The 12036-nt window shown below is 38.5% G+C and overlaps 2 protein-coding genes across 3 annotated transcripts in view; one reads left to right on the forward strand and one right to left on the reverse strand.

Moving 5' to 3' along the window:
- dhx15 (DEAH (Asp-Glu-Ala-His) box helicase 15) overlaps nucleotides 1-4913 on the reverse strand; it is a 40410-nt gene extending 35497 nt beyond the window's left edge. Inside the window, exon 1 of one of the 2 annotated variants that reach the window (XM_064343476.1) lies at nucleotides 4692-4913. In XM_064343476.1, the coding sequence (XP_064199546.1) occupies nucleotides 4692-4699 (8 nt within the window). In that variant the 5' untranslated portion in view covers nucleotides 4700-4913. The other variant, XM_064343475.1, reaches the window with a different exon arrangement.
- A 3848-nt stretch (nucleotides 4914-8761) lies between these two features.
- On the forward strand, nucleotides 8762-10856 carry LOC135259284 (extracellular superoxide dismutase [Cu-Zn]-like). Its single transcript, XM_064343480.1, has 2 exons — nucleotides 8762-8927; nucleotides 9660-10856. Exons 1-2 carry the CDS (start codon nucleotides 8896-8898, stop codon nucleotides 10309-10311), a joined length of 684 nt encoding a protein of 227 aa, XP_064199550.1. The 5' UTR covers nucleotides 8762-8895; the 3' UTR covers nucleotides 10312-10856.
- Nucleotides 10857-12036: the final 1180 nt, after the last annotated feature.

The raw sequence follows: 12036 nt of genomic DNA on the forward strand, positions 1-12036 counted from the left end.
TGTTGCATAGTCGCCAAAGCTCAGTAGGTCTTATTCATTATTTACCTGTTTGCAAACAACTACATTCAGCATGCCTTTTCATGGGTACAGAGGAATTCAATGGCTGAACTATCCATATCTACTAACAACTGAACTTTTAACATCACATCACCAACCATGCCCGCCTATTGGATCCTAACTCCATCTCCCAGAAACACACTGTGCATCTGACTGTAATAAGCTAACGTTAGCAAGGCCTAATGGATTCATGGGTCAAATATGGCTACTTCTGATGTCTTTGCCGTGAAATGAAGCAGATGACGAATTCAGCTGCACTTTATTAGGCTAATCACCACAGAACTAAAACAGCACTAAAAGCATTACTCTGTGCAAGGCATTTACATCAGCCACGCACAAAACCCCACTCACTTTTTACGCAGTTATAACTATTTTTAGTGGTTTTTCTGGTTTGATAATTCTTATATCCAATAGAGGACGGTGTAAGATTTTCAACAGTGTATGGCATGTTTCATTGAAAATTCAGAACAACAACTGAGAGTCCCACGCAACAGCATGAATAGTTGCTTCAGGATAGCATTGCACAGTCAACCGTAACCTTACACAGTAATACATAAGCACTCGTTGAGGCGTAACTTGTTTTCCTTTGATTTTTGGAAGACAACTAATTTTGCCAACTCACCAGCATTGCTAAAGCAAAATCGACCATGCTGAGTGGGTCAGAAGAGGAGCGGGGAAGCATGAAGTCTAGCCAGGAAACATATGAACATGGTGAAGATGTACGTGCTGCTGCTTGTAACATTTCAATTATTCACGTTGTCATATTTTTCATATTGTTATATTTGAATTGGTTGTTAGAGACAACTGTTAAGACATTATTTTGCTAATAATGCTCAGTACATTTGTATTGGGGGCTAAATAGGTGTTAGCATAGGAGCATTGTTAGCTTACCCTGGGCAGTGTTTGCGTAGCAAAACTAAGCTTCTACTTAACTACTAACTCATTTATGAAAATAAACTAATCCAAATGGCACAAGTGACTTGCTTCATTTAAGCCATTTTCTGAGTCTCTGCAATGCTCACATTTAAAGTTATAAAACCTTAAATAGAACAGTACCTAAATGGGTGAGAATCGGCCAGATTTGGCATCTGCGCAGGCCAAGGGTGCAAATTTCAATGTAACATGGTCTATCAGGGGGTACACTAATTGTACCAGTACCATTAGTCAGCAGTCTGGACTAGTACACTTATTGATTTATTTACATCTATACACATGTATTTTTAAAAAGGGTTATGCAGGCAATGTTACAGAATATTTACCTTAAAGTATTCCAACCTTTGTAACTGGAGTACTGTGTATGAAGCCTGCTTAAGTGTAACCAAAATGGCATAGGATGTTTAAAGTACACACCATAAAAGGACAAAAGCACAGACCTGGAATGAGTTTACTCTTTATAATGAACTTAAATCATTTTAATTAGTCACATTTCATTAGTCATGTGTGCATTTCATTACTCTCAATAAAAATCCTCTGCAATCTTTTTTTCTGGCTTTTAAAGTGTTCATTGCACTGATTTACATGATTTACATTCAATTTGTTATAAGTATGAAAACAAAATTTCCTTTTGGTGTAAAGTATGTCATTTCAATGCAGGAGAGCTGGAGGTCTGACAGGCATATCCATTATGTAATTTCACTTCTTGCACATCTTTAATTGCTAGTCGACTGAACTTAGCTAGGCCTACATGTTGCTGCGCTGATTGGTTAAAATGCAAGCAGCCATGTACAGTAACTTGCTCGAAATGGCCAATACCAAATCCTCCTGTAATGAGGACTCATTAAAAACATCAACTGAACAAAGGAGGCTTAATATCACCGTTTTTGTTTTCTCTGGTTATCTATGTATAAATACAACTATATCAGAAGATGTTGAATTCACAGGGTCTTTACAAACTACTGAGTGAAGCACTGTGAGCAGACCCGTAATTAGCATCTTTGTCTGCTAAGATAGTAGCCCAGCATGGGCCCAATGTTCTCAAACACAAGGCTGGGAGGCCAGATCCATTTGAAGCAGTTAGCTATTGTTAAGAACACCAAACAGAAAATTAAATAGCTTAATGTGCAGACAAGTCCAAATTAGGGAGGCAAATTTCCTGCATTTCTTTTAATCAATCGTCAGTGCCCATTAAACGATTATTTATTATTAGCGATAAACTTAATATCTACTATACGGCCTATAAAAAGAATGACTCAAAATAGACCTAACACTTAATGAGTTGTAGGCCCTATATATCAGAGGTTTTATTAAGACATGATCAAACAATCATTAACCCCTTAAGTAGCACCCCCTTTTTTAACACAAGCCTGAAAATAAAATATGCTAAATAAAATGGTTACTGTTCATGAACCCTTTCAATTACAAGCATAATCCTGAACTCTTCTGTAAGGTAACCTTGGGAGTTTCTTTTCAAAGAGTCAGAATAACTCAAAATATTCCTTAAACAAAGTAGCAGAAGCTCAAATGCAGTGGAAGTTTTTTCACACCCAAATGTTTTTTTTTTTAGCAGGGTACGAATGCTTGTGGCTGTGCCTAATGGGTTTAGAAACACATTGCAGCATCAGTCACAACACTGGACAAATCCCGGTTCAAGTTTGATGACAATACCAAAAATGAGCATTGTGTGTTGTTTTCCTAGGCAGGTATCCAAAAAGGCCATTTGGAGATTCCAAAAGGACACTTGATAAACCAAATAATAGAATGGGTCTTTAGAGGTGTAAAATTATATTTACTGTATACTATATGCTCTTGGAAGAAATTTGCTTAAAAGTAGCTTGCTTTCCCACCGCCTGTCACCCTCCTTCCCTCTCCACTTCCCTCTCCTTGCAACCAATCGCAACAGCAGGTCTCGAGGATGGTAGAAAATAAATATATTAGCTATCTAGTTTACTAATCCTGTGAAATCTGCACAGAAGAGGTGGGATCGCTGACATTATTATTACAGGCAGGCTAAACTGCCACTGCGATAGTGACAAACAATATTTCTTATTAATTTCTTATTAATACTTATTATTAATGATTAAGGTGTGAAGCAAACATGTACAATGTTAACCCAAAAATGAGTGGTTAATATAGTCAGGAGAGATTCTAAAGTTTATCTCCAAGAAAACCTAAAGAATATTTCAAAATGAATCAAATTTTCACCATTTCGGGTATAATGTCATCAGGAAAAATTTGGTCTAGGATTTTTGAGTTGTAGACGAGATATTATTATAGTTACGTATTAGTTTGTTGTAAATTGGCCTCATATTGAGATCATCACTTTCAACGGTAAACCTAGATTTTGCAAGTTTCAATGAAAGAATAAGACATTGCTTTGTATGCGTGAGTAACTTGCCATTTTTGTCCATAGAAAACGTTTTTGTTGAAATAACGTTTAGCTGACCTGGTCTGGGTTTCATATAGCTTTAAGCGGTGCATCTTCAGTAAACCAACGTCAGTCAACTGGGTAAATGAATAAATAGTCATAAGCTTGTGTTAGCTGGTCATTTCTATGATGCCTCTTGAGAGGGTTGTTCGTTTCTCTCACCATTTGTTTCAAGGAGCTATCGTAACATGCAAATATGAATTCCAGTACCATAAGAGAACAGTCCGAGCAGCATTGATAACTCACCTGTCATACCACAGCACCTTTATAGCCTATGCAGGCTATATGCTAATGTTACTTGTGGAGTCTAGAAGTTTCTCATGCGGCCCAGCTAAGTAAGTCTTACTAACTTACCAGCAGTAGAATTATTGGTTAGTTTTACCAGCAGATAGGCCCAAAGCCAAGGTTACCCAGTAGGATGGTGTATTTCAGTCATGCTCAACTGAAAGCTCGCTTTCTGGGATGCTCAATGTTAGCCAGATAGCTAGACCTAGCTAGTTCGCTGACAATGCTACCGAAGTGCAGTCATGCAGCGTATACTTATAAAACTGGCTGGAGTTGTAAACAGAATGTCTACATAGGTTGAAGCTAAACGCACAGAAATTCAAAGATACACCACATAATAACAGCAAGTTCCTTGATGTCTAGATGAGGCGCGACTAGGCCCCATGCGCAAGACAGCTGGCTGCTGCCAATGTCCAAGAAGGTCACACTTGCAAGCTAGCCAACAACATTAGCTATTAAACTTATAAACCCCTAGCTAGCTACCCAACGTTAGCTAACGTCGTCCGGCGTCGGTTTCAGCTGTGGCAAAATATAACATGGCTGAATACATGTAGTTTACTATGTTTGATCGATAGTTTATAGATAGCTATAAGCCAAGCTTAATATATAATTAACAATGCTATAGGACCAATGATATTGGCGGGCGAAAGATACATCATACTGCCACTGCATGGCAGGCAGCTAGCTAGCTATTTGTTTTGGGCATGGTGCAGTTCATCACACAGCGTGGTCGTTTTAGCTAACATTGTAAATCCAAACACAAGCTGGTAGCAGCATACTTGATAATAATACAGCCCCTTATACTTACCCGTCAGATGATATTCTCTTTTTACCAGATGAATAGTCGTCTCCTAAATCCAGCCGATGTCTTTTCGACATCTTGTACACGCATACGTTTCAAATAATCAACCAAAGTGGACAATTATTCCAAACCCTCCTTCCCACACATACCGTTAGCGACAAGATGGCGACCGGAAGCACTTACCTCATCATTATTATTTCAGGGAAAATAGAGGAAAATGTTAAATTGTTGGCCTATCTAAAATAAGTCGTATAATGATTCTGAGAAGGAATTGGTATTTTTAAGAGGCTCATCAATGAATAAGACGGTAAGAGTAGATAACGGGAATTTAGCAGCGCGCAATGCTATAGACCAATGCCTAGGGAAGCCGGTACAAATTCGTGTCGGAAGATATTGTATTGAGCGCCAGTGAAGACGACCGCCCCTCCTCGTGCTGCGTGTAGTACCTTCTTTGACAGATAGGGACATGTAGAGGTTCCACTTTGCTTTACACTAATTTCCCCCCTTTGTTCTGTCTGGCTGTAAAAAGGCAATATTATTATGTAATGGAATGTGTGTAGGACCCATTATAAATTTAACAGATTTTTAATTTTTTTTGGCAGAGAGGGCGCAGTGGTTGCTTGCCAGATTCAGTTGTTTACGTGTGTAGGCGATACCACAATAGGTCTGAGAGACTGTCATTAAGTCCAGCACAGAGCCCCGTACAGTTTATGCTGCAAAGAATGTAAACCGTAACACTACAGTCCACCAATAACTGCTTAGAGGCGGTCGCTAAACTTGCTGTATACTATTTCCTCCGACATCTAGGTCCGACATTGTCTGCAGCAATATAGCTGATAGTAGGGGAAAAAACGTTAGTTAGCTAGCTACAAGTTACAAAGCTTCTGTAGGCGGTTAAAAGCTACTGTTTGGTTAACTTGCAAAACTTGACAGGCGTTATCCTGAACGTTTGGAGGGAAGGGGATTATTTTTAATTCCCCAGGCCGAAGGCAAACTTGGAGAAGTGCATGGTGTGCATAAAACTTGGGATACATGCAGTCAATACCACAGACAGATACAGCTAGCTACATTTTCAAATAGAAAAGTCATGAAACATCACGGGAAATAATAAACTAAAATCCAAAAAGTGGCTGCATTTGTCATCACGTGGCGTGCATGTGAGTGCTGTCCTAGATCTTGCACAATGAGCATGAGGAGAAATAAGTAGGCATATAATGTGTGTGTTCGTATGTATGTATATTCATTAGTCCTGTGCTTTTTTTCTTTATTTAAAAAAAATTGGGCTATTTTTTCAAGATTGGGCAGGTTTGAGCCTCTTATCGGGCAGGTTCGCCATTTTAAAATCTGGCAATATGTTCACTCATCTACGGTAGCAATCACTATCCACTCACACTCAACAAACCTGAATATGGGTAAGGAAATTGGACCTAGCCTACTAGGAGTGTTGCATGGTAGCATACCTGGAGTATGTTTGGAAAGCACTAAATGCATTTACTATTACAGTTCGGGGTATGGTGCATATTAGACCTAGGCCACAGTCCATTCTGGTGAATGTCAAACTGTGCCAGAACATATACGTTCTGTCCTTATGGGTATCTAAGTGTGCTGAAACGTCAACATGATGGGATGATTGTTAAGAGGCATCAGAAAATTTGATTTACACTGTAACAAATTAGTCCATACTATTCTTGCTTTCAGTGGAATGCTACTTGTTATTTTTTGCTATTTGGTTTGCCGTTGGGTATCTCTGGTATTAGTTATATTATGATTAAAATGTTAATCCAATTTTAACCTTTTGCATTTCTAAGAAATGTGGAATTACAAAGGAAATTCTATAGTCTTGTGTAATTTCTTCACTATTATATAGTGAATCTAGCTTGAATACAGAACAATATGAACAACAGCCCTCCATTGTTATGCTGTAATGACCACTTCCCTGGCATTTGGTAGCTCAGCTCATGAATAAATACAAAGACCTTAGGGTAGCCAGCGTTTAAGATTTTTCACTTAAAAGTACCCAAACGTAACAGTAACTGACTGTATTATTGGAAGATGCCCTTGTTTTCAGCTTTAGAAAAACACAACATGGTTTCTTCACTCAATACTAATGTAAACAGGATTTTTGCAAAGGACATATACAGAGTGCATAATACACAGAAATAAGTAATAATTCTAAAAAATATTACTTATCTATATTCATTAAATGCTTCCTTGCCACTTAAAACCTATTGGATTATGTAGTGATGAATCGGCCAGTACCTAAGACAATCATTGCCATCGACACAGGTAATTACACAACCTGGGCATTGCTAACAAGCTTTGTAATGGCAAATGGCTCATTGCTTGTAACTGGGGATTGATGGTGATGGGGAAGAGGAAGTTAACATTACAACAAAGCCTTACTAATGCTCTATATCCAAGGCTAATTTAAAATACCAGACTTTTTTCTCTTTCTTTCACAGGCAATTAAATAACAGTCCAGTTGTGTGTGAAATAGGAAAGCCTGGCAGGCCTGCTATCAGAGAGAGAGAGAGAGACAGAGGGAGAGAGAGAGGGAGAGGGAGAGAAAAAGAGATAGACAGTGGGAGAGAGAGAGAGAGAGAGGTGCCTTCAGAGAATGGGCAGGAAAAAGTGGATTGTTCTCGGCTGAATTAAAAATCTGGGCATCGATCAGAAGACTGAAAAGCTCCTACTGAAAGACCAGAAACCTCATGATTCTATTAATAGAAGACTTTATTTTTAAAAAAATGATTTTCTGTATGATGATTTTTCTCAAATATTTTTGTCATATTCAGTTAATAATGTTCTCTGCTGCTCACTGGCTGCACTGCACACACAAATTATCTGTCTTGTCACATGACTGCTAATGTGTTTATGGTAGCACCCCATTCATAAAAGAGATGTCAGTCATAGGGCATCCTAAAGGATAAATAAAACAAATATAAAACCCACATAGTTCATGTGACAACAAAATATAACACAAAAATATAATTCAATCATCATGTCAGCTCTCTGACATTAGAATCATAAATGTGCAATAAGGAAAGTCATTAACTGGCATTTATCAAGCAGACAAGCAAATATTTTTGCTTTTACTACATTAAGCTTTGTATTGCGTTATTGTACTTTCATTAGTTTACGGTTTAACCCCGTTATGTTCATGGATTAGTTACATCAGTTATAGTTAAATCACCTCCTAGTCGTCAAAATAGGTATTTAAACCTCCAGATGTTACCTTATCACCTAGTTGGTCATCAGCCATGAGATTGACAAGCTTTTTGCTCATTACTGTCCATACAGACCTGATTCATTATGCTACACTACTCGTATTCAGAACAAAACGCACATTTTGCAGCATCTTATTGGTTATATTTGCCATACTACTACGTTTGGTGGGTTTGTCAGAGGTGTTACCCAATCAGCAGCGACGTGTACATAAACCCCGCTGTAGCCTTGAGGCAGTGAGCACTATGGATCCAACTGAAGTCCTTTACGAATGCGTCCACTGCAGCTTGGTGTATGCAACAACTGAAGACATTAGATGTCATGTTTGTCGAAAGTATTTTATAGTAGCCTATTAAACACGTAGGCTGTTCAAACCGATTTCATCAGGCTCCGAAAATTCATCGAAAAGAACACAAAGAATGGCCTTCTCAGCTGCCGTAGTTGCAACGCTTGCATAACACAACAGGGTGTTCAACACACCACCGTTTCAGTTTAAAAAACGTTTTGCTACGTTTTGTCGGGGCTGAACGCGCCCGAGGTTAAACCCTAGTTTATGGCTGGACCTAACACACGTGATCCGGCCGACCAATGGTGTAATTTGATCACTCACTCACTCACTCAGTCACATACATTCGCGTTTGTAGGGCTGGCCCCTCTGTTGTGGTCCAGCCATCAATACTGGGAACTTTAGCAGTAACACGTGACTGCATACACTGTTTAACTAACGCACAGTTATGTTCTCTAACTAACAGCAACTGAAAATTAGAGAGATTATCTGTACTAACGCACAGTCCTCTAACTAGCAACAGCAGAAACAAATTAAGTAATAAAGATACTCTTATGTGAAACGCGGATTAGAAGCGACGACACAATCAGATGCAGAGAAAATATAAGTAATTTCATATTTATTTTTGCTATTCAATTTATTTGCCATTTTATTTTAATGGGAAATAGTCAGACAGCTCAATCCAATGCTCAGTTTACCTGTAACGCTTACTTGTTATGCAAGCCCTGCCCAAATTTGTGGAGTCATTGTGTGCGTATTTGCATTGTAAATATGATCATTTCGCAAGACTTACCAAAGTTTGTCTAAAGCCTGGTTAACGTTCTTCTCGTTTTGTCAATTGTAAAGGAATTGGTCTAAACGTATAGAGTGCTGTGTATGGAGATCGTTTATGTTCAATCTATTAACAAGTAAGTACGGCTATTATAGAACGTTTTAGGTTTAGAATTTCTCATAATACACGCGGCTTTTGTTTACTGAGAGAGCTGTTGTAGAATTTGTAAATATCATTGTCGCTTTTACTAAGTTTATTATTCTTGAGTTATCTTTGAATGATTCGCTTTATTGAGTGATACATTAGGCTACGTAATATATTGTTTGGAATCCTTTATTAAGCAAATTTTTGAATTACATTTAAGCTACGCTGTTTTGCAACGTAGATAAAAATGTAGGCTCTCTTTAAGCTACAAGTCGTTCTTTTAATCATAATACAAAATGTATGGGAATACCACTTGCGAGGTCAAACATTTGTTTATGTTTTTGGAATGGTAGATAGGAATTTTTTTAGGTTAGTTTCTTCGGAAAGAACAGCTAGAGGCTTGTGTGGAAAGCTTGGAATTCAGTATTAGCACTAGCGGAGTTAGAATCCAAAAACTGTTACATTGAAGTTATACAGCCTTATACAGCAAGTTGTACAGCCTTATGGCATATTGTCCACTGTACTGCAAAGCTATTTAAGTTACTCGTGTGTAATGCATGCCATGTAGAAATTAATTTGCTACTTTTGATTTTTAATAATATTGTGTGCATTCTGGAATGTTTAAATAACTGACCTGAATCATGTTTTTATTTATTTATTTATTTTTAAAGCAACTTTAAGATTATATTCGTTTCTTAATTTACTCTTTACTTGTCTTTTATAGGATGACAAAAATGGAAAGAAATACACCATCATTCAACTGCCTGCTGCTAGTGGTATTTCTTGGTTTCCAAACATTTTGCTGTGAAGAGATCCCATTAAAAGAAGATCATACTGCTGCTCCCAGTGTCCCTGATTTCAATGGAACCCAGTATGCTGTCTGTGAGATGAGGCCCAGCTCTTTATTGCCCGAGGGGCAGCTTCAGATTTACGGGCAGGTATTGTTCAGGCAGGTTCACCCCAAGGGCACGCTACGGGTACTGATCAACCTACAGGGCTTCCCCTCCAATGATGACCAGTCTAGAGCTATCCATATCCACGAGTTTGGGGACCTGAGCAGTGGCTGCGATTCGACTGGTGGCCACTACAATCCACTGAAGGTCAACCACCCCAATCACCCCGGAGACCTTGGAAACTTCTCGGGTCACAACAGGAGCATCCGGCAGGTTCTGATAGCCCCAGCGACGCTGTTTGGGGAGCTTTCTGTCCTGGGTCGGGCCGTGGTGATCCATGCAAAAGAGGATGACATGGGCCTGGGAAGCAATGAGGGGAGCCTTCTGCATGGGAATGCAGGCCAGAGGCTGGCCTGCTGCATTATTGGAGTCAGTACCTCCAGACACTGGAATAAAACAGTGGAGCCTACTGTGGAAGAATAAACCATGCAAACGCCGTAATCAGCCACTGAGTATCTTCACAGATTCCATACAACAACCAGATACTATGCTCCGTGTTCACATTCAAAGTTGTGTTTTTCAGCCTTTGAAACATTTCAGGTAGTTACATCTTGTGAATATCCATGAAGGGGACAATTTTCTGGAAATGGCTGTAGTGTACTTGGACATTCCTCCATATTCATAAACTTTGATATCACTACAGAACCTCCTGTAGTTAGAAAGTAGCCAGGATGGAAGAAAAGCAGGAACTAGCCTTCTGGCAAGTGTAAGGAATCTGTGAAATGATGCAGTGATGTGAATCAAAATTAGAATCAGATGGAGAAGTGAAGGTGATCAAAAATGACATGTATTTTGGAAAATGACACAGGACATACAGACTAAATTACCTATCACTGACAGTCTATATTAACATTATTAATCACAGTCCTTAACCTTTTTTATTAAATGAAAATTTTAACAGAATAATATGGTGATAATTATGTGTAATTGTGTGCTATTCATCAAAATAAAATGGCAGGCAAAGTTGATTTGTGTATTGTAATCGCATCAACAGTTCTTTAAAAAGTAATATTAAAATAAGGTAGTGTTTTATATTAATAAATAATCTTGCAAATCGAGAACTTGCTATGAAACTTTCATACAAATAAATTTGCGCAGGCCATTTTTCCTGAAATCTTGAAAATATACTACATGTACAGGAGACACTGTACTTCCTGTAATTGGGAAATTCTATTCCAACAGGAAACAATTAATCATTTATAATGTCATTAAAAAGCAATATCTGCATTGTTTAGAACAAATATGCATAACAAAAACTAAAGGTATGGATACACTGTATGACCAATAGTATCTGGACACCCCTTGGTCTGCATTTTGGTTTCACCATGTAGAAATGACAGAATGTTGTGTTCATAGTTCCCCCATTTCAGGGCATCATAATGTTTGGGACATAATTAATATTATGTAAATGAAAGGAGTCATGTTTAGTACTTTGTCACATATCATTTGCATGCAATGACTGTTTGAAGTCTGTGACCCATAGACATCACCAGCTGCTGAGTTTCTTCAGCGGATATTCCTTGCCAGGCCTGTACTGCAGCCATATCCAGCTCCTGCTGGTTTTGGGGGCTAGTTGCCTTAGGTTTTCACTTAAGCATATGAAACACATGTTCACTTGGATTCAGACTGGGTAAATTACTTGGCCAGTCAAGGATTTACAGTTTTTAGCTTTGAAAATCTCCTTTGTTGCTTTAGCAGTATGTTTGGGATCATTGTCTTAGTGTAGGATGAGGTGCCATCCTAAAATGAATTTGGAGGCATTTGGTTAAACTTGAGCTGACAAGATGCTTCTGAACACTTATGAATTCATTCTGCTGCTGCTATCAGCAGATACATCATCAATGAACACAAGTGAGAGCATCTGTGGCAGCCATGCATCCCCAAAGCATTACACCCCCCACCATGTTTCACAGATGAGGGTGCTTTTCTTGGATGGGGGGTACATGCCCCCTGTAGAAAACCCAGGTAATAGACCATTCCACTCCTGGAATCCAGATGAACTCATTGCTATTGTAATTTTTTGTTAACATGCTGTTGTAATTATTATTACTTATAGTACTACCCCTTACTATTGCTTATTGAAAAATTGTAATTCCACTGTAGCGTTACAGTGAGATGTTACAAATGCTCCAAAAATCTAAAAGTAAG

Source organism: Anguilla rostrata, chromosome 7 (genome assembly GCF_018555375.3).
Source record: "Anguilla rostrata isolate EN2019 chromosome 7, ASM1855537v3, whole genome shotgun sequence".
In the NCBI taxonomy this organism is placed as follows: domain Eukaryota; kingdom Metazoa; phylum Chordata; class Actinopteri; order Anguilliformes; family Anguillidae; genus Anguilla; species Anguilla rostrata.